Source organism: Coffea arabica, chromosome 4c (genome assembly GCF_036785885.1).
Source record: "Coffea arabica cultivar ET-39 chromosome 4c, Coffea Arabica ET-39 HiFi, whole genome shotgun sequence".
In the NCBI taxonomy this organism is placed as follows: domain Eukaryota; kingdom Viridiplantae; phylum Streptophyta; class Magnoliopsida; order Gentianales; family Rubiaceae; genus Coffea; species Coffea arabica.
In genome coordinates, this window is record NC_092316.1 from 11,204,105 (window position 1) to 11,226,397 (window position 22,293).

At 35.6% G+C, this 22,293-nt stretch overlaps 3 protein-coding genes across 6 annotated transcripts; all 3 read left to right on the forward strand.

Moving 5' to 3' along the window:
• Positions 1-1,537: 1,537 nt before the first annotated feature.
• On the forward strand, positions 1,538-3,870 carry LOC113739433 (U-box domain-containing protein 52). 3 transcript variants are annotated; one of them, XM_027266644.2, is made up of 5 exons: positions 1,538-1,556; positions 1,736-2,025; positions 2,640-2,758; positions 2,850-2,968; positions 3,424-3,870. In XM_027266644.2, exons 2-5 carry the CDS (start codon positions 1,755-1,757, stop codon positions 3,647-3,649), a joined length of 735 nt encoding a protein of 244 aa, XP_027122445.1. In that variant the 5' UTR covers positions 1,538-1,556; positions 1,736-1,754; the 3' UTR covers positions 3,650-3,870. The 3 variants fall into 3 exon arrangements, with proteins under 3 accessions (XP_027122445.1, XP_027122447.1, XP_027122444.1); XM_027266646.2 differs by lacking the exon at positions 1,538-1,556 and having other exon boundaries at positions 1,627-2,025; positions 3,428-3,651; XM_027266643.2 differs by lacking the exon at positions 1,538-1,556 and having other exon boundaries at positions 1,631-2,025.
• Positions 3,871-5,713: 1,843 nt separating this feature from the next.
• Positions 5,714-12,058, forward strand: LOC113739871 (DEAD-box ATP-dependent RNA helicase 20-like). 2 transcript variants are annotated; one of them, XM_027267264.2, is made up of 10 exons: positions 5,714-5,879; positions 6,065-6,654; positions 6,771-6,950; positions 7,052-7,207; positions 7,302-7,456; positions 9,509-9,601; positions 9,736-9,821; positions 9,901-10,127; positions 11,279-11,512; positions 11,629-12,058. In XM_027267264.2, the coding sequence occupies exons 1-10, from the start codon at positions 5,821-5,823 to the stop codon at positions 11,721-11,723; spliced, it is 1,875 nt and encodes a 624-aa protein (XP_027123065.1). In that variant the 5' UTR covers positions 5,714-5,820; the 3' UTR covers positions 11,724-12,058. The 2 variants fall into 2 exon arrangements, 1 of the variants encoding a protein (XP_027123065.1); XR_003460337.2 differs by lacking the exon at positions 11,629-12,058 and having other exon boundaries at positions 9,901-11,136; positions 11,279-11,513.
• Positions 12,059-13,262: 1,204 nt separating this feature from the next.
• On the forward strand, positions 13,263-13,946 carry LOC113738442 (large ribosomal subunit protein uL15x). Its single transcript, XM_027265643.2, has one exon. The coding sequence runs from the start codon at positions 13,324-13,326 to the stop codon at positions 13,774-13,776; it is 453 nt and encodes a 150-aa protein (XP_027121444.1). The 5' UTR covers positions 13,263-13,323; the 3' UTR covers positions 13,777-13,946.
• Positions 13,947-22,293: the final 8,347 nt, after the last annotated feature.

Below are 22,293 nucleotides of genomic sequence, written 5' to 3' on the forward strand. Positions count from 1 at the left end.
AGTCTTTTAAGTAGATATCCCGTGCCCATAAGGGTGAAAGGAACAAATTTGACACCATTACAGAGTGGCATAAAGGTGCCCTTGAGGATGAGATGAAGAATATCCAAGATATTCATGGACAATCTCATTGGTGTATATCCCAGAAAGCATGTCAGATGGCAAACTCAGTATTCCCTCCTTTAGCCACAAAAACCAATTAATTATAAGAGCTTTGGAATCCAGTAGCAAGTTCACTTCAGAATTTGTCCACTGTACATACCAACATAAAGGACCAGTCAAGCAAAAAGTGTAAAAGCTTTCTCTGGCGACTTTGTGCAGTTGCTGAGTTCTCACAAAGCTATCGATTATTTGATTTGGAGATGGGCAAAAGCATGAGTGATGGACGAAGGGAATCCATAGATCATGTATTTGGACATGGTTGGCAATAAAATATAGGATATTAAAGAGAAAAGTGGTAGAGTAAAATATCTTGATAATAGTGCCTTGGGACAACACCTACTCCAAGTAGATCCTTCCATTGCCTCTTGGTGGAGATAATTGTGAATGTCTGGAACTAAAATGTTTAAAATATCTTGAATCAGACAGACAGAAAGTTTTATGCTTTGCAATGCTCTTTGGCAAGGATGTGGAGAAACTTTTCAGAATATCTGTTCCATCATACTTTATTCTTCTCTTTTTCCCGAGCCATTAACAATTCTTGGCAAGTTATGACGATGGATACTATCTCAAAATAATTAAAAGGGAATCTAGTGATCGTGGCATGTTTTGGAACTGTATATTAGTTCAATTAATGGAAAATGTGATCAGATGCAAAGTAAGGAAGTCACAGTCAAGAAAAGGAAATTGAAAATGAAGAAGATTTACTTTGCAAACGATTGACTATTATCAATTTCATAACTCCTGACACACTACTTTGTATTAAGGCCTAATTCTGAGACGTTACAAGAAAATAATAAATCAACTACTAAATATTACATGATTTCAATCAAAGACTTTAGGAACTATGGACAGGTATCAGCTTCATTTATCCAAGTTCATCTTAGGTTTTGTCAGATTGTCAACAGTTTTGGGTCTGAAGCACTAGTGGAATCAGAGATTGGGAGTAACCTTTAGATATTTCTAAAAGTTGGGGCAGCCAGCTCGAATTTTAATAAGAATGTAACTGAAAACTCTTTAACAGTTTAAGGGGATAAAAAGGGATGTGTCAAATCTTTTTTTTGTTGTTTTTTTTTTGGGGGGGGGAGGGGGGTTGGGGTTGGGGTTGGGGGGAGGAGGGTGATCCGCCGTGGTCTGAAGTAAATACAAGCTCAATTACGTGATCCCTTCCTGCAATTTAATGAGCTTTGGTCTAATGCTTGTGTTTAGCTTTCAGGTGCTGCTGTCTAATGTAAAGTCTACTGAGAGCCTTATTGTCAAGAGACTATCAGATATGAGTGGACATGCACTATGAGGTTCACATCCGATAAAAGTCCATCAAAAAGAGAGAAGATGAAAGGCAGGACGAAATTGAAGGAGAAAAAGAAAGCAAATTTCTTCTGAAAGACCAAAGGCAAAAGGTGTCATGAATACGACATAAATGCTGGCAAAATAGAATTTATCTTTCAACTTTCTTGACCAGCTTTGAAAGCAACGACTCTTTTAATTATACATTGCCAATTGTATGATCCACCTTTAATAATTCTATCTCTTCCCACTTTTGATGATCCCTCATTTTTTCACCATTCATTTTCTTTAGTAGCTATTAGAAGATAGATATGAAAACGGAGATGGAAGAAGAAAATCAAGTGGATCGAGAAGAACAACAGTATCATCATTGGCAAGTGAAATCCCCAGAAATTGTGGAGATTCCAGACGAAAGCAAGAGCATCCTGAGCAGCAGAAATGGACAAACAAATGATGTTTATGTTGCTGTTGGCAAAGATGACTTGCATGTGGTTCAATGGGTGCTTGATAATGCTGTTTCCCCAGGAACTAGACTCTTTCTTGTGCATGTCTTCCCTCCTATTACCTATATCAATACACCAGGTACTTTGAAAAGATTTTGCAAACTTTGCTATCTGTTGTATTTCAGCATTAACCTTGTATTAGAAGTTGTGGGCTAGTTATGTACATCAAACATATCATGATTAACAGCATGAATTATTTATATGCAGAACTCACATGATCATTACTTTCTGCCACTGTTTCTCTATATTCTGAACTTTCTTCTTGGGAGTTTAAAAAAGAAAAAGACAAACTGGAAGCTTGAACAAGGATCTCTTTCTTCTTGAGCAGGAGAATGACAGTTTCAGAAATTTACTCCTTTGTGGTCTCTACCATGTCTATGAACTCTTGATGGAGCAACTAAACTAAAAAAGTCCTGGAAGTTGATGTTATAACAAGAATAGGCATTTTTCTGAGACAAAAGTATGGTGTTACTTAATAATTGATCCAAGGCAAAAACTGATGACATAGGGCTCCACATCTTTAGCTAATTAGAAACTGTAAGTGGAAGCTATTATTTCCAGTGCCGAATTAACATTTCCATTTCATACTTGTCCCTTATCCTTGCGAGGTGTTTTTGTAGCATTAAGTATTTGAAATACATGTCGAGACGTCGAGTGCTGACAATTTTTATTAATTGGGGTTTTTCTTGATAGTTGGAAGGCTTTCAAGAAGCCAATTGAGCCAAGATCAGTTAAGAGTCTATCTGAATGAAGACCAAAACAGGAGGAAGTATCTTTTGGAGAAGTACATTCGCATGTGTAATGATGCCAAAGTGAGTAACAATCCATGTGCAGAAACTTGGTCATCATTGTACAAAGATTAGCTGCATCAGTAAATTGACTACTTCAAATGTCGGCTTATAGGTTCCGGTGGACACAATGCTCTTGGAGAGCAATGCAACTGCAAAAGCAATCCTAGGCCTAATTCCAGTCGTCAACATTACCAATCTAGTCATGGGGACTAAAAGGTCTCCTTTTACAAGGTAAAGCTTCCACCTGGATAACCTTTTATGCATACTGCTTTTGCTTCATTTCTAGTCGCCTAGTTGACGTACAATAGAAGCAGATCACAGGAAATGTTTCGAAGATCAAACTGATATCACCTCCCTTCTGGCCTTGAACACAAGGAAACTTGCATTAATCTTTTTCCGGTGCTAAACTCAACATGAGTAGCTGCACGTCATATAATCCTCTCCCTGCTGGTTTCAGGAATAATGAATGTTTGAGGCTATATGAGTTCTTTTCATGCATCAGGTCTATTTTTACTACAGTTTTATCCACATTAATCTTTCAATAAGTCAAGCAATTACTACCCAGTCAAAACTTGGGTTTCAAACACCTTTAGGTTCATAATTTTCAGCTCATATCCTTTGACATGTGCACTGCAAATAGGATCCCAAAAAAACAGGAAACTCATGCGTCTTTTGCTTCATTTTAGGCAGCTGATGAAAGGGCAAGGAAAAGGAGAATATGTTCAAAAGAATGCACCAGAATGCTGTGAGGTAACCATTGTTTACAATGGCAGAAGAATCATAAATGGCCAGCTGCATCCACCAGAGAGTATTCCTTCCAATCTGGTGTCAGGTGATCAAAGGCCAGAAACAACTCATAACTCTGAAAGGAACTTCTTCGACTGTATTTGCTTTTCAGGAAAGTTCGACTGAAAGTTGATCTCTATGGAGTTGTTTTCTTGCAGGGTATCAAGAAAATTAAGCCTTGATTATAGCAATGCTACGCTTTTAGACCGAGACTCTATAGAGGATGTGGAATTGCGATTTGTAGATAGAAATTATCTTGTTCCCTCAAATGATAAATTGATATGGTGAAAATGTTGAAGGTGTTCTCTTTTCACTAGTCATAAATCTTATTGAATGGTCTATAGAAATCTGTGCCATTTATTTTGCTCTAAAAACAGGATGTTACAAACCAGTAAGAAGTTCCATGGATATCCAAAAATTGGTGGTGAAGCATTAAAATTCTACTTTGCTAAGAGTCACAAGACAACTAAATTAGCTCAAATTGGATTTACAGGAGCATACCTCTATGGTAAATATGGAGTTTGTTATATACTTTTCATGCTTCTTCAAATAAAGGTATAAATAGACCAAATCAAGCCAAACATACTAATATTCAAATTTATTTGATTATTTTAATGAATTTAAACTTTTATTCAAATTCGACTTGTTTATATGTCAAATTGAATTTGAATAAGCTTTTTTTTTTATTATTGAATTTTAAAGTTAGCAAACATAAATACTATTCAAACTTGTTTTCACTGTTGACTGACGAATTAAAATCGAACGAACTCTTATCAAACTAAACTTAATTTGAGTATCGAGTAAATTAATTCATCATTTAACCCTATGTTTAAATTAAAGAGTAAGCTCCGTCATTTTTATCCTTCCATATAGATGAAAATTTTACTATGACCTTTTCAAATTTTCCCTTATTTTGTTGACTCTTTCAAATTTTCCCTCATTTTGCTTCCTCCATCCAAACTCACAGACATTAATTGTTGCCTGATGATTTCTGACCTGCATTGTCCAATAACTTTTGACCTATGACAAAGTCTAATTAATGAACCGGTAAGCCACGCGCTTTGTTTTTGACTAAAGATTAGGAGACTAGATGAAAATAGCGTATGATGCATTGCATTCTTTTTCTATCGGTAATCTAGCATTTTTTCAAATAATTAGTCAAGAGCCAAAAAGAAGAAAAAGAAAAACAATGAAGTAGGAAAACTATGCAAGATTGCCCCCTTCAAAGTTATGCCTATTCGAAACGTCTAAGTATGGCAAGTAGCATTAAATAATTATTTCGTGCAATTTTATTCATAATTGCACTTGCTTTCACGTTTGATTAGCATAATTACAATTCCAAATAATCAACTTACATGTTGGGAGATGGTTGGATTAGATGGCAACATGAGAGGAATTATCAATTATTGACGTCTTAGGCACTCTCATAAAAATAAAAAAAAAATACTCACGCCATAAAATTCCTAAAAATTGGTCCAAAACTAGCTCTAGTTGGATTAGCTGTTTTTTGGGGTATTTTTGAAAAATTTTACTGTAGCAGAGTTTTTAGAGTATGTTTTGAGATATTTTTAGAATATATTTTGAAATATTTAAGAGTAGTAGAGTTTTTAGGATATATTTTGGAATATTTTTAAATATTAAAAAAAATTAGACTACTTTTTAGAGTACTTTTTAAAAATGTTTATAGTATTTAAAAAACTAATTTTTAAAAAACTGAAGGATAGTATCTTGTCATATTTCATTACTTGTCATAAAATTGCTACAAAACTCCTAAGAGCAGCAACTTCTTATAAAATCGATACAGTATATTTTTTAACAAGAACTCTTAATAATATACAATCCCAACGATCTTTTGGATTTTGTTACTTGTCAGAAAATCACTACATTACATTTTATTTTATAACTTGTCATAACTCATAACTAATGTGTTGTTACATAAATAGAGTGTAACTTTATGCTCCTTAATGATTTTCCATAGATACTAGGATCAAATATGAAACTATGAATCCTTATTTATTTCCCATAAATTTCATATGTCCTACCACAAATTGCTGGTGGTATATTACGTGACACTCTTTCACTTCAGGGGAGTAAATCGCAATAATCAGTTAATTACACAACCTTTTCAATTTAAAAAAAAAAAGAAAAAAAAAAAGAAAACAGAAGCTATAAATGCAGAGAAGTCAATAACGGAAGATAAAATTTTTTTCTTTTACCTCCCATTCCCTCTTTCAAATACCTGCAAATCCAAACCCTAAATCCTGACCCTAACAATTCTCTGTCTCAGCAATTAAATCATGTTTAATCCTTACGATTCCAGATATACTGATGCTGGCTCTTATCGTAACCGTCGCAGGTAGTACTTCAAACCCTCTCCTCTCTTTTTTTTTTTTTGGGTGTTCATTTATGTAGTTCTATTAAGTTTTTTGTTCCTAGTATTAATCCACCTAAAATTTTGTGTGTATGGATTCATTTTTGCTTTATTTCTTGATGTGATGCTTCAGTGTTTTAATGGGTTTTTGTTTGTTTTACGAATTTTAGTGATATTATGGGGGCAGCGCCTCCAATTGTTCCACCGCCTATGATGGGTAGTGGAGGTTTAGGCCCGAGTTATGACCGTGGTGGGCCTCCTCCTCGGTATGGTGGGCCTATGGGGGCACCGCCACCTGTGGTGGATGGTGGTAGAGGGGTCGGCAGTGGTGGTGGCTATGGTGGTTTAGGAGATAGAAGGGGTGATTTTAGAGCTAGGGGGTTTGATTCGGGACGTAGTGGAGGTAGGAGTGGTGGCAGTGGAAGGGGTGGTTCCGATGCTGGGAGGGGTGGTGGAATGGGTTTTCGAGGTGGGCATGGGGGAGGAAGGGGTGGTTTTGATGGAGGACGGGGTGGTGGTAGTAGTGGAAGAGGTGGTAGACATGGTAGTAGGCCAAGAGATGACCTAGATAATCTTGCTCTTCCAAAGCAAGAATTTGGGAACTTGGTTCCTTTTGAGAAGAACTTTTATGTTGAGAGTCCTTCAGTGAGGGCAATGACCGAGCAAGAGGTTGCAGTTTATCGTGCCAGACGGGAGATGACTGTTGATGGCCATGATGTTCCAAAGCCAATAAGGATGTTTCATGAGGCAAACTTTCCTGGTATTTTAGTTAAATGATTGTTTCCTGGTACTTTAGTTAAATGATTGTTTGATGAATATAAGATTTCATGTCTGTATAATGTTGAGATTATTGGTTCTTGCTTTTTGCTTTGCCAGATTATTGCCTTGAGGTGATTGCTAGATTAGGTTTTGTTGAGCCCACACCTATTCAGTCTCAAGGTTGGCCCATGGCCTTGAAAGGTAGAGATCTTATAGGCATTGCTGAGACTGGTTCTGGGAAGACTTTGGCTTATATGTTGCCTGCTTTGGTACATGTCAGTGCGCAGCCGCGACTGGGTAAGTGACATTTTCTGATTTGTTCTGGTAACTCTTTACTTTCTTGGTCATTTCTTTTGCCTTTTTCCCCCCTTAAAGTCTTGCCATGGGAAAAAATGTAGCACAAGGAGACGGTCCCATTGTGCTAGTACTAGCACCTACAAGAGAATTGGCTGTTCAGATCCAAGAAGAAGCAATGAAATTTGGATCCCGTATAAGAAGTACTTGCATCTATGGTGGTGCCCCAAAAGGACCACAAATCCGTGATCTTAAAAGAGGTAATATTGTGTCTTTATTAATTTGTTAATGTCTGAAGAGTAAACAAATTTTTGATCCAATGTGCACTGATAAATTTATATGTATGTGTTACAGGAGTTGAAATTGTTATTGCCACTCCGGGTAGATTGATAGATATGCTGGAGGCTCAACATACAAATTTGAAAAGAGTAACTTACCTCGTACTAGATGAGGCTGATCGAATGCTTGATATGGGATTTGAGCCTCAAATTAGGAAAATTGTTTCACAGGTTTGGAAGCTGTGGGCTTCTCTTTTTTAAAATGTTACATCAATCAGTTGTTTTTAGGTTGATGTGTGCTGCATGGCTTTATTTTGACCTTTGCTCTTGTGTATATTTTAAGCAAGATTTTATCATGTATTTTAGGCCTTCTTCTGATATCACGGTTATGGTATAGTCCAAGGCTTTGCTGTTGGTCTTTTAGTGGGTAGAAAGTTTAATGGTTGTGTGGATTCAAATCGCTAGGTTTGGTTTGTAAAGTTGTATGGAAAGATCCAAGCCACTAAAAATATATTCAGGCTTTAATAATGTCATGGCTTATAATATTTGGATGAAAACCCAAATCTTGCATATGATGACCTGCTAACATTAATTAAAATTTGGTAATCAACTTTGAAATATTGTAGACACAGCTTCCTTGAGAAAATTAAGAGCTTAACAGGATATAGGGGTTGCAGTTATGCTGTGATGTTTCTTCGTTGGATATTAGCAATAACTTTGCATGTGGGTTATTTATGCGCAAATATTATATTTTGATTTAAAATTTGAATAATGTTCATTGTTTTCAGTTGGTTTCTAGAATTGTTGAAGTTGACTTGTTAAAATTTTGCAGATGTGTAGTGTTAGATAGAATTGCAATTGCAAATGTAACAATGTGACTTTTAAAATAAATGCTGATAGGACATTGTTTTCACAATTATGCACATCTTGTAAGGGTGAGCTTGGTGAAAAGCTAATCTAGATAGCTCAATCATTAAAGAGCAGTGCTAGATTTACAGATTTTCACTGCAAGACTTGCCTAAATAATTCATGTGGCAGAGAAAGAAATAGGTCATATTTTACACATGCTATCTATATAGTGCAAATCACGGGAGGCATTATATCGAATAATTAAGTTTTAACTGTGTGCTTAAGTTGTATTTGTCATTTGTTCAGAAGAGAAAGTCATTATCCATGGGTAAACAATGGTTCCTGCTGCCATGATGTTGCATGAAATCAGTGCGCATTAAACAAGATTCTATCAGCTGCTAAGGGTACCAGACTGAACGTGTTTGGAAGTTCTACAATTATTTTTCACAATTCAGTATTAGAGTTTTAGCAGCCTATGTTAGTCGGACTCCGGTATGGGTGTTGGATTTGGGTACGTGTCTAAGTGTCTAATTCGTCTACTATCTAAAACTAAGATGTGAAGACACTTCAAAAGACCCAGATACGGGTACGTGGAGTACAACAAAACATCTAGTAAATATATGAATTATAGTACAGCCAACATACAAGTCATAGTGCAACAAGGATTGGAGAATTCTAAGGTAACCAACAAGTCGTAGCTCAATAAGGATTTCAATAATGAGAATTCTAGTGCAACAAGTCTTCTACATCCATGAGTTTTCTCACCCATGTCTCCTCCTCTTCCATTGACATCACATCGCACAAAAGTCAATACATCCACAAATTTTTCAGCTTGTCAGACACATATCCCATACCAGCACCAGTGTCATGTCGTGTCGACATGGGTACTCTGGGGTCAAATGAAGAGTCAAAGTAATAGTTAGCAGCTGCAGTTTTACCCCTTTTGTCTTTTTTGATTATATTCATCCTTCAGTTTGGTTGTCCTTGAGCACTTAGTCTAAGTTAAAAATCTGCAATGATTATCCGAATTAATGTTTAATGTGTAATAACACATGTTATCCTATGTCAGCCCACAACCAATTATTGAGATTTTTTTTTTTATTTACAAACTAATTCAAAATTTTATTCTATTGATCTGCTGCTGCATGCCCACTATCTTTGCATCTTGACATGTGAGTAGAGAATGTGAACCCCCATCCCTTGTTCTTTAAAGAAACTGGTAAGGGTTGCCTTGGTGTGATAGTCTTATCTTTTTTTTCTGAAATTTTATTGCTGATTGCTTGTGATATTTTTTAGTTGTTCAATTTTCTTCTTTGTGATAGCATCTTTTGTTTTAATTTTATGTTTTAGCATTAGTCATTTGATTCTTCTTTCATTTTCTTGTTTTTTGTCGAAATGTAGTTTGCGTATTCAGAGGTGTTTTTTGTCATGCAGATTAGACCAGATAGACAAACTTTGTATTGGAGTGCCACATGGCCAAGGGAGGTAGAAGCTTTAGCAAGGCAGTTTTTGCGCAATCCTTACAAGGTCTTTCTTTTACCGTTCTTACTTTCTGTATATGGTGATCTAGAAACATGATATCTGCAGTGTTCATGGGTGATTTATCTGTTGAAATTTTAGATATATGGATTCGTGAAGATGCTATTTCTTGCGTTTTTCAGGTGATCATTGGTTCTCCAGAACTGAAAGCAAATCAATCTATACGGCAGATCATTGAAATAGTGACAGATGTGGAGAAGTACAATAGGTGCTTTATGGTGACACTAAAACAGAAATGATGTGCGTTCTTTAATAGATCTGATTGCTTACTAGATTTGTTCTTGCAGGCTGATTAGGCTGCTGAAAGAAGTGATGGACGGAAGTCGTATTCTTATATTTGTGGAGACAAAGAAAGGATGTGATCAAGTGACAAGACAATTGAGAATGGATGGATGGCCAGCCTTATCCATCCATGGTGATAAAAGCCAGGATGAAAGGGACTGGGTACTGGCTGATTTTAAAAGTGGCAGAAATCCTATAATGATTGCCACTGATGTTGCTGCACGTGGTCTTGGTAGGATCACTGTGTGTTAAAACTTAGGTCTTTTAGGCTCTTAATTTACATGCTAGGTGAGTCTCCGGCTGCTGTCCACTTTCCTGAGAATATAATTTGTGGTTTGGGTGCAAGAGGTGGTGCTACAGGGTTAGGGTTGTTAATTGGAATTCAGTGCTGGACTACCCGATGCATATTTGTTAGCTCCATGTCTTGGAGTGAGCACCACTATAAGCAACTTTGCTATCCTGTTTAAGATTCTTTTGCCAAGATAGACATGGTGGCTTGGTTGGGGTGGGGTATCAGGGGACATTGCCCTCTTTGCTGAAGAGGATGCAAGAATGACATCCATAATCTCTCCTCTGGTATCACCAAAATGTTCCTACTTATGTTACATGGACACTGGGCATTACATTTGCAAAACTTTGTTCAAGATTAGAATAGTTCTCAAATATTTTTTTTAACTTTGGTCACGCGTTATCTTCTCATGGGATCAAGAGTAGATTATTGCTGTAAATATAGTTTGCATGTTTCTATGCACAGGTGATTCTAAGAATGAGTGGTAACCTCGGTAGAAACTCTTACTTTTTTGAGCTAGTGCTGCCCAAATAGACATGGTGAGTTGGCTACTTAACTGAGGTTATTGTGGTGAGGAGAAAAGGAGAATGTCCTACAATACTCTAGTAATCTTCTCTTCTAGTAGTGCCAAGTTGTGGCCGTATATCCAGTTAGTTATTGATAAGATGATGTATCACAGTAGGCTTGAGGGCACTCTCTTTCTGGAGGATGTCCCAGTGCAGAACTTCTCCTGAGATCTGGAAACCTTTTAAGTTGCTCTCCTTGCTTTGAGAAAAAATGCTATGGCTCCTTTTATTGTGTCCAAGTAACATGGTCGAATATAAATAGCTGCCCATCCACAGTTATGAAGCTGGTTTTTGTGACAGCCCGGATGACTCATACAAGCTTTTCCATAGATGTCGTATTTGGAAAATGTGGTGGTGAAGCTGCTCCTTATCCCTGCAAGGTTAAGGTGGGCACACTATGCAAGAGATGTGTTGTCTTATATAAGATGGTTTGGATCTTATAATTGCAGGGATAAGGCTGCCATTTCTTGCTTTGCTTTCTACAAGCAACTGATTTGTTTATCTAACATATATCTCCATCCCTTGCAGATGTCAAGGACATAAAATGTGTGGTTAACTATGATTTTCCATCAAGCCTCGAGGATTACGTTCATAGGATTGGCCGAACTGGTCGTGCAGGAGCTACAGGAACTGCTTTCACCTTTTTCACTCATGCAAATGCCAAGTTTGCCAGAGATCTAATCAAGATATTACGGGATGCAGGCCAAATCATTCCTCCTGATTTGTCTGCGATGGCCAGGTCTACTGGTTCTACTATGGGAGGTATAGTGAATGATACTTAAATTGCGTATATGATTTATGTTTCTTGGATAAGAATTAGATAAACCGATCAACTATAAATAGATGCTTTATGGATGTTACTCTGTTTGCATCTTCAGGAAACAACTTTCGCTCCAGAGGACGTGGGGGTTTTGGCAACAGAGGTATCTCTGGATCGAACACAATACCTCTTGGTGCTAAGAAGCCATGGTAGTTTCATTCATTGTGCAACAAGAATGGGGGATGCATCATCTTCAGATGTACAGATCTGTATCAGTTAGAAATATATGTTGCGTGTTGTGTTTTTCTTACCTTCTGTTAGATTCTTGTTTTCCTACAAAATTTGGCTGATAGTGGAAGACCCTTGCACTCTTTATCCAAAAGCCATAGAAATACAAACAGAGATCACTTCCCCAGTGTAGAAATCTCTTTAGCAGCAACATCTTAGCTGAAATTTCTAGGACACTATTTTTGTACTTGCATGTATGATTTGGCAGCAACATCAGTTATAGAATGGTGTATTATGAGTAATGAATTTTACCCTGATCATCAGTCCATCGTATTCTTATGAGCTTTTTACCCTGATCATCTCCACCTCAAATCAGTATGATTTTGCATAATGTTCATGAAATTCAAATTCAGTACATGTTTTCGAAAGAACAAGGAATAAGAAAAATGTGTTATTAGGGTTTTTTTTTTTTTTTGGAATGCTTAGGAGTTGTGTTTCTCTTGAAAAATTACAGCTATTTTTCACCAGTTCAGAGCTCTCTTTCATGCAATCCATTTCCTAGAAAAGAGAACCCCTTGGACGGAGAAATGGCTGAGCTCCTGGCTTTCTGCTTGTCCATTTTGTTTCCAACCTTTTAACTCTGTATAAAAATATTACAGTTTTATACTAATTTTATCAAGTACTCAAGTGTGTGGTCATGTTCACCCTAAATCATGTGAAAATATGTAATGTCTTGATTATATATTTCAAATTATAACCAACTACTATATGACAATGAAAAATATATTTATGTTCATGAATAGTCACATTGCGGAGCTGTCCCCAAAAAATAAATAAATAAATAAATAGCCATATTGCAAAAAATTTTATATTTTTACCTCACTCTTGAAACTTAAGAGAGTCGATTATCAAGCTATGGAATTATAAATACATCCAAATTGTACGTATGTATTAGAGGTTGGGGCGATTTCAGGTATAACGGGTGAACATTACTGTGTAGTGTAAACACATAACATTATTATTTTAAAATTTATAATTCACCCTCAATGATAAGGGTAAATTTGTCCCAGTATATTAAAAAACCTTTCCCACAATTAGGAAAGAGCTATTTACATAAATTATTTGTAAAATTTATTCACTTTTTCACACTAACTCCTCACTCCTACTCCCAAGTATTATAAAATAATTTAACCAATAAAAAATAATTTTCATAAATATGTTTTTTATGAATTGCACACATGTTAGGGCGTGTCTCAAACACTAATATAATTAATTTCCCTAATTTGCCATAAAGATTTTTTTTTAAAAATCTATATACCTTCGGTCGGACGTAAACTTCAATTGAATGACTCAGACCAACCCGATCACGGTTGCAAATTTGCAATGGAGATCCTAAATCGTGCAAAGCAGGGCCAGGGAGAAAAAAAAAAAGTTACAGTACCCTAAATGTAATTCTCTTCAACTATAAGGGTAATTTTGTAACACCACACTAAAATCCCCGTCCCACCTGCCAATTCTTCACCTTTAAATATAGCAAAACCCTAACTCTTCCTGCCCTTCCCCCGCCGCCGTCCACCTGCCAACAATGACGACTCGATTCAAGAAGACCAGGAAGAGCAGGGGCCACGTGAGCGCCGGCCACGGCCGCATCGGGAAACACCGCAAACACCCAGGAGGACGAGGAAACGCCGGAGGAATGCACCACCATCGAATCCTCTTCGACAAATACCACCCTGGATACTTCGGCAAGGTCGGAATGAGGTATTTTCACAAGCTCCGTAATAAATTCCATTGCCCGATCGTCAACATCGATAAGCTCTGGTCACTTGTCCCATCCGACCTGAAAGAAAAAGCCGTCTCCGAGGGTAAATCTGGAAAAGCGCCTCTGATTGACGTCACCCAGTTTGGGTATTTTAAGGTTTTGGGTAAAGGAGCCTTGCCGGAGAATCAACCTGTGGTAGTTAAGGCTAAGCTTGTTTCTAAGACTGCTGAGAAGAAAATTAAGGAGGCCGGTGGTGCTGTATTGCTTACTGCTTAGATTGATTTAAATCTCGATTTAGTTTAAGTTTTGGATACTAATTTTGGGTTTAGATAAGTGTTGGAATAGTTTGAGGATTCGAATTTTGTTCCGTTGAATTGCTTATCTGGATACTGTTACTATTATGGTCTAAATTTGGTTAATCCCACATTTTGCACTTTTTACATTAATTTTGTTGGGAAATGTTAATTTATCATACAATTTTATGTTGGAAATGTTAGAAGGAATGTCTAGATACTGTACAGCATTTTTATTATATCTTTTAGGCATGGGATGGAAATTATGTTACTTGGGATGATTATAGTGCGCAATAGTCTTCTTGTAATGGGGTTTCATGAAGTTTTGTTTTTTCTTTAAGATTTTTTCTTTTCAAGTAAAGGGGAGAGGTGGGACGGAGATAGAGGCTGTGAGAATCGAAACCACAAGGTAGGATGAAGAACCAAGATCTCTATTGTCTATGCAATTTTTGATTCTCAAGTTTCATTGGGTTGTTTTGAGGGCTCCGTTAAGATTGCCTGTAAAGAGTTGTCTGTGAAGAATCAGAGCAGTTCTGGATTTTAGGAGGTCCTATTTTTCTGATAATAGAAATTGTAGAGGGATTGCTCGCAACCAAATTTTATCTGATTTAGATTTTTGTTGGTGATGAATGTGTTCTTGTGGATTTAAGCTAGCTCGGGGGTGTGCTTGATTCTCTGGTTGTATGTTGAAGCGGGAGTGTAGGGTTGTCACTGGTTGCGTGCTTTGTGTTTTGGAATCGCTTTGTGCTGCATCTTTTCTGGTTTGATTACAATTTACAAAGGTCATATATCCAACTTTCTGATTCTTGAATATGATACTTTTACAATTACCAATTGTTGGATCATAGTTGATCTTTCAACTTTCAAAATATTTATCTTGATGGCGTGATATTTATACTGATAAGCAATTATTTTCTGGTCTGATTAACGTGCCTGAGAAAGGTCTTTTAGTCCATTTGTGGAAGACTCTGGGCTTTTGAGTGTGTTGACAGAATTCCCCTTTTTTTTCTTTCCGTTTGTCTTTTTGGGCTATTGAAAACACAATTTTCAATCCATTCATAAATGATTTCTACTACTTTTGGTAATTACATTTAGGCGCAGTAGCTTAATCCATGGTGCAAATTACGAGAGTAGTCACCGAACCTTTCGAATAGTCGAGTTTTGGCTACTTAAGTATTAATAGTATATTTGTACTTATTAAACTATCAAAAATATTAAGTTTTAGGTCAGTTCGTTTAATTTTACCGTTAATTTGTCATATCTAACTATTAATAGTATATCTCGTGAATCGTGTAAATCCTTAGATTTGACAAAATTGATGGTAAAATCAGACGAAATAATGCAAAATTTGTACTTTGATAATTCAGTAAATAAAAACATACTATTAATAGTTGAAAGGTCAAATTTTGACGATTCAAAAGGTTTAGTGGTTATTCGAGTAATTTGCTCCTTAATCCATTAATAACCTTGGAGAAAACTGCAGGATATGATTCAACACTGGCCTTACACTCGGAGAAGGGTGTAAGCAGGCTGGGAGGGCTTCAGCATCTTCCGAAAATGCATTTGCTGTCTTGACTGAAATTAAAACCCAGCGTAAAATAAACTCATATAACCCCTCACATAGGGATTTTTAAAATTTCAGTAGTTTTCTCAACGCTTCAAAATGAGTTGTGACCTCCCTGAAATTTGAACCTAAACTCACATAAATTTTTTCTTTTTTTTTTTGGTCGACACGATAGAATTCCTATAATCTAAGCTAGCCTATTCTAGGGGAAAGGGGTAGGGGATTCGATGTGAGTAAAGACTCCATCGAAACTGGTCAATGAAGACCGTCACATAAATTTTTCCTTGCTTGTTACAATTTCACTAGTTTACTCAAAACGCTTCAAAGTGATGGGACTGGATTGACTTTTGAAGTTGTGTGTACTACTAATACAACAATCCTGAGTAATACTACTTTTTCCTTTGAGCTGCGGATTTGTCAATTTCAACGTCTTGAGTCTATCCGGATTTCCTTCAATCAAGGCCCATTTCTTTGGCAACAGATACACTGAACACAAAGCCAATCATACAAGCAAGTAGATCATAATTCATAACCATTTCGTTCCAAGACAAAGATTCTTTGGACGATCCATTGAATCCTCCCACCTCTCATGTGGTAGGCTTCTCTTTCCTTAGCCAACCTCTTCGATTGATGCGGAGCAAGTTGGGACAAGAAAGCAACTCATTTACTCTTTTTTGGATTAATCTTCCACCCACAATGACGGCGAACATACCGGAAGTATTTGATGAATGATAATTATGTAAATTTTAAATTTAAAATTTAATTTTTATACATGTATTATGAATCTAGTGATGATAATTTGCAACTTCAAAATACTCTGATTACATGTTAAACACCATTTACTTAGAGTCATCTTCTTTACCTGCTTATGTTGAAAGGCTGCAGCAAAAAATATGGCAGTGAGAGCCACCAAAACGTAAAGGGCAAAAGAAAATGTTCAAAAAACAAGATTTGGACATAAATAAGAACAAATGACAAAAAAAAAAGTCAGGTTCAAGCGTCTACAAGAGTGCAACAATGCAAGTATGTTTCCCAAATATAAACCTCTCTCTCTCTCTCTCTCCTGTTGGTAAAAAATCCTCTTGTAATTTCTATTTTTTCTACCTTATGAGTAGGACTGTCAATGGGGCTGGGCCAACCCGAGCTCGGCTCGTTCGGCCTGACAGAAAGTCCGATGAGCCCGATCATTTAGTGAGCCGGTCTGAGTTTGAGCCTAAAAATTAGGCCCGAATTAAATGTGAGCCGAGCTTGGGCCTTATTAGGCTCATACCCGATATAGGCCCGGCCCTTTAATTACCTATATATATAATATTTATATTTTGATATTATGTATAATTATATATCCAAATATATTTTTGCTAAATACTAAATATATATATAAATTACAAAACACAAAAACACATCTAAAGACTCTTTCATGAGCTTTCTTGAGAGCCAATATTAGTAATGCATAACTAAATTTCTAATTTTTCTTATTGGTTGAGTAACTTTTTGTATTGGCATATTATTGGTTGATTTTTTTTTTTGGTCTACAAACACAAAAATCATCAAGCATATTTGGATTTAAATCACAAGATTATAAAAAAAAGTTTCAACTTTTAAAGATGTATTGGCTTATGATTGCATGTTTTATTACTATTTTTCATGCATTTTAAACGGATTACATATAAATATTGTTGAAAAAATTTTGGTTTATATACTTTTTAAGAACTATTATTTGTTCATGTTTAGTTTTAAGATTATAGTCTTGTAAATGTTAAATTAGTTTTACAACTTAATAGTTATAGTAATTATATTAAGAAAATTCAGGAGTAATAAGTGAGCTTGGGCTAAACCCGATTAAGGCTCACAACCCGAATATTATGTGAGCTGAGTATGAGCTTCACATTTACGAACCCGAAACTCATAGCCCGAAACCCGAAAATGTCTCAAATTAAATGAGCTGAGCTTGAACTCATCAAAGCCCGGCTCATTAGGCCCGATTGACAGGCCTACTTATGAGGTACCACTTGATTTCTCATTTTCTCTACCCAACTCTTCTTTCGACTATCTAATTTCCATTTTGATTGGCCTATTTTTCAAAAACAAGTTTTTCAAATACAATGCTACATTAATACACAAGCAAAAACAATTCAAAAAACATCTTATCCACAGAATATATCAAATATTTCAAATTTCATATACACTGTCCGTTTGGATTGGCCATTTTTTCAAAAAATAAGTTTTTCAAATATAATGTTACAGTAATATACAAATAAAAATAACTCAAAAAATATTTCATTCATACAATATATCAAATATTTTTAAAAATATTTATAGTAAAAGTTTTTCATGTACACTGCTACAGTAAAATTTTTCAAAAAACATCCCCAAAAATCGCTAATTCAAACAGTAAAATATTTCAAAAACACCCCTAAAAACAGCTAATTCAACATTTCCATTATCTACCAAACAAAGAACTTATTCTAGAAAAGATTTTTCGGTTATCTAACACATTGTTTAGTTTATTAACCAAACAAAGAATTGATTACTACACCTTTCTAGGAAAGAATAAATTAGCTAGCCATCTTATCACTTTCGGTTATTAGTGTTGCTACAAAGTGGTAGTGACTTTAGTAATCCATCTTATTGTATTGCCATCCATTGTTCCATGCAATTGGTTCAAATAAAGTTGCTCTAAGAGCAAAACCATGAGCCAAAATTAAAGTATTCCTAAAAAATGTTCTTACACTATTATGCAATGCATAAATGGTGGTAGGTAGAGGAAGGCAAGCATCATTGTCAAAGTGGGATGTCCATACAATTCCACCTCATTAGCTTAAAGTGGACCTTTCATGCACATTGACATTGAAAGGTGGGTAAAAAATGGCTTGGCACAAAGATACAAGCGAAATAAAATATGTAACAAGATTGGATAAAGCTAATTGAGCCACGTTCCACAAAGTACATTTTGGCTTCTAACTAACAACCACATCCCCATATGTGACGAGTCATGATTAATGATGATGTCCTTTGAAGATTGAAAAATACATGGGTTTTAAGTCCTCTTGAATATCTTGTGTTGATAACCATGGAAATTTCATTGTGGGAGTAGTGATAAGAAAATGAACGTATATGTTATTTCCTTTCTTGTCGCCTCTCTGCAAGACTTCGTGCCGACCAATAATACTTCAGGAATTGACAATTCCAAAACCACTGTAGAGAGAATTATCACCTTGCCGGAAAGCTGTATTGTTTGTACCGTCGAACATATTTTTTAATCATATTTTTATCTCATATATATTAAATAATGACAAAATACTTTTTACAAAAGTTTCAAAAAATTGCAATCCAAACGGGACCAAAGCCCTTTGCATCTTAATCTTCTTCTAGCCTTCTACCCGCCACCCTTGGAAACTTACAAGATGACTTGCACGAACTGCAAAGGTGACTTTATCGCGTTCCTTTTCAAAAAGTAAGCACTGATTTAATGTGTTGTTTGTCGTCATAATGACTGTGTTTGGATAGGAGGTCATTTGAAATAATATTATAATATATTTTTTTGATATGGTGTATATAAAATAAAAATATAATTAAAAAAATTTTGAAAAATGCATTTGTGATGTAATAAAAAAAATTTACAAATAAACCACTATCCAAACCAATTTCATTTCAAAATTGATATAGATACCCATGTAACTGAATGTTATTTTTTGTGTTATAAAATATAAAAATTTTCTTTGGACTTGTTCCACTATATTTAGTCAAATAATAAAACCTCTGTATAGTGAATAGCAAGGAAAGATGCCATCCTTTATGCATTAGACATTGGTGCAATTCAAATACATTCTTTTTTTTTTTAAGATAATTTAAATACATTCTTGAGCAGGCAAGTGGAAAATATACGGAAATGTTACTAATGTCACCCCCACCATGTTGTTTTTTTCTTTCCAGACGTTGGAATCAGTTTGCTTGAGAGGGTCGGTTTCATCTGATTATAAAAAAGGGACAAAAAAAAAAAAGATGGGGCTGCTAAGAGAAAATTTCTGCTGGGATGCCTGTTAATCGAGCCGAGTATTTGGCTGCCGAGCTCGACTCGAGTTTAATTCGAGGCGAGCTCGACTTGAACTCGTTAGGAAAATGAGCTTTAAAATGTGTTCGAACTCGACTCGTTAAATATACATGTGGCTTGAACTCGAGTTCGAGCTCGACTCGTTCACGAGCTCGAACTCGAACTCGTGCAAATTAATCTTAATAAAAATCTATAATTTTTAATTTTTATAATTTTAATTTCTAAAATGACAAATATGCCCTTCATTAACGAGTTCTAACGAGCTACTCGAGTATCAAACGAGTCGAGCTTACTTGGCTCATTAACTAAACGAGCATGTTTCGAACTCAAGCTCGACTCATTAACCAAAATTAACGAGCCGAGCTCGAGCCTTAACGAGTCGAGCTCTAACGAGCTTTCGAGCTACTCGATTGACTTAACAGCTCATGCCACTTTGGACTGGATTGAACTTCTTAAAAAAAATACAGACCTGGAAATAACTGGAATGTTCAATTGCACCACGACATTGGAATTAAAAAATCTGCATAAGTGGGGATGGATTTATTAGCCTTGTCCCTTTCCAATTTGTTGCTATATGCTGACAATTGCTGTATAAATTATTCGTAATTAAATTGATTAATTTTCGTGACAAGGTTTCCCACTTGCTAAGGATGAATGAATGAATTCGCTAGGTTTGAATAATAGAAACACCAGAAGAAAAAGGAGTTCCAATGTTTGATCTACATTTATTAATTCATGGTGGTGTATGTGCGTTACAGTATGTCAGTCTCCTATATCAAAAAACAAAAAAAGTACTTACAACTTTTAATGATGGAATCACGGTAAATTCCACAACAACAAATGATCAATCAACATAATTAGTATTCCAATAAGTTCTTTTCTATTTTATTTAGATGGTGAAAGATGGAATTTAAAAAAGCCTGGAGAGGATAAAGGGGTTTGAATCCGAAATTTCTAATTTTGGAGACCTTAATTTTACCACTGGACTATGGAGCCGATGGAGTTACTCCAATAGTTAGAATAGGGGTTTTAGAGTTTTTTCCGTCTAAGATTCAGGGTTCGAACGATGAGTCTGACAGTTGGGGATAGGAAAAAATCACTGGATTGAGGCTTCATAGGTAAATTTGGTGCTAATAAGTTCATTAACCCATTAGTAACTACTGGGATTGGTCCAATGGTTAGGGAAAAATTTTTAAAATTCTCCTCGCTATCAGGTTCTGTCAGTTTAGGGATCAAATTCTGGGTTTGATAGCTAGAGATAGGAAGGGGTAAGAGGGTTAAAAAAAAAGTTCTTTAACCCATTACTTGTGTGCATAGGTGTTCATGGACCGAATAAATCGGCGGTCGATTAACTTGTGAGATTGGGTCGGATATATAGGGTAATCTAACCTTCCTCTACTTACAGGGGAGAAAAAAGAATTAGATTAATAAATCAAATAATGCATCACTTTTCCAAATCAATAAAGAGTATTTACTCCTATAGCACTAAAAATTATCAATCAAATAAGAATCAAAATACATTAGATAATTAAAACACTGAATATTCAGAACATTTGTTTTCGCTTTCTTTATTTCTTGAAAGCTATCAATTTATTTATTTTTAGTAAGGGTAATATGTTATTCCACAACCAAACATGTAAGTTTTAAAAATTAAGAATAAAATAATTAGTAGAGTGATAAAGTGAATAGAATTTATGAGAAATAAAAGAAGTTTTGGGAAAAAAAAAAAGAATAGTAAAATAAATAAAATTGGTTGTGACAAATGTTGGAAGGGGCAAAGGCAAATGGGAGATAGAGTTAGGTAGACAAGCTTATAACTTTTGAAAAATAAAATGTATAATGATCCTCCTAATTTAAATTATTAATAAGTACGGGTTGCGGTTTGGGTACTCGTTACCCTGGCCAACCTTACTATCCTACACATATGCAAGTAAGTTCGGGTAACCGCAGTTTTTGAAAACTGAAAACTATACTCTAATCTAATTTTTTAAGTACGTTCGAATAATCTAACCATTTTTAAAATTGTTGGTGATTACCCTATTTTTCGATTTCGATTTGGACTAATTCAATTTTTTCGGTTATCCAATCCTTCGGTTCTTTTTAAACACCCTTACTTGTGTGATTGAACGTACTCTGCTATTGAGGATTGTGGGCCACTTCGCAATAAATGAAAAATAAAGCACTAAAGGAATAATCATAGAAAATTTGATTGCAATGATGGAAATCCATTTCTTCTTCCTTTTTGTTTTTTTTTTTGGATAATTAGGAGGATTTCCATTTCACTAAGCTACCCGTGTGCCACTCCTTCCTTAGTACCTTTCATTAGGTTTAGCCTGACCTGGATCATTAATTGTGTTTACAATTGATCTATCAATCAATTGCGAAATAATAACCACTAATTTTTTGTTGATTTAAAGATTACCCCACCTGGCAAGAATTCTTAATCCATAATGCGTCACCAGGCAATAATTCATAATTCATAATGCGTCACCGGCAAAAAAATGTATGCGTCACTCTTGCTCAGCTATGTATTTTTCCACATCTTTAGCGACATCCAACAAAACTGGAACCAAATTTCTCCGCCATGAGATTTTTCCACAAGTTTTCTGTCAATCTTGCCGAACTATGAATTTCTCCCTTCTTTTGGCGACATCCAACAAAATTGGGACCAGATATCTCCACAAATGAGATTTTTCCACAATTTTTCTGCATTTATTGTTCCGTCACTTGCTGGGACTTGCAAGGTTACAAGTTGTCTGCTTTCTCAATTACCAAGAAATTTCATTAGCTGCCCATAAATACAAGAAAAGGGAATTGCATGGTATTTTCTTCCAATGCAATTGGAAATGACGTTAAAAAATACTCCCTCCGTCCCACTTTAATAG

Bases quoted from the DNA above. Each gene is read 5' to 3' on its own strand.
- LOC113739871 (XM_027267264.2), top strand. From the start codon at position 5,821: ATGTTTAATCCTTACGATTCCAGATATACTGATGCTGGCTCTTATCGT. The intron at 6,655-6,770 runs GTATTTTAGTTA...TTGCTTTGCCAG, and splicing joins TCATGAGGCAAACTTTCCTG to ATTATTGCCTTGAGGTGATT. The intron at 7,457-9,508 runs GTTTGGAAGCTG...TTTGTCATGCAG, and splicing joins TTAGGAAAATTGTTTCACAG to ATTAGACCAGATAGACAAAC.
- LOC113739433 (XM_027266644.2), top strand. From the start codon at position 1,755: ATGAAAACGGAGATGGAAGAAGAAAATCAAGTGGATCGAGAAGAACAA. The intron at 2,026-2,639 runs GTACTTTGAAAA...TTTTCTTGATAG, and splicing joins TACCTATATCAATACACCAG to TTGGAAGGCTTTCAAGAAGC. The intron at 2,759-2,849 runs GTGAGTAACAAT...GTCGGCTTATAG, and splicing joins GCATGTGTAATGATGCCAAA to GTTCCGGTGGACACAATGCT.
- LOC113738442 (XM_027265643.2), top strand. From the start codon at position 13,324: ATGACGACTCGATTCAAGAAGACCAGGAAGAGCAGGGGCCACGTGAGC.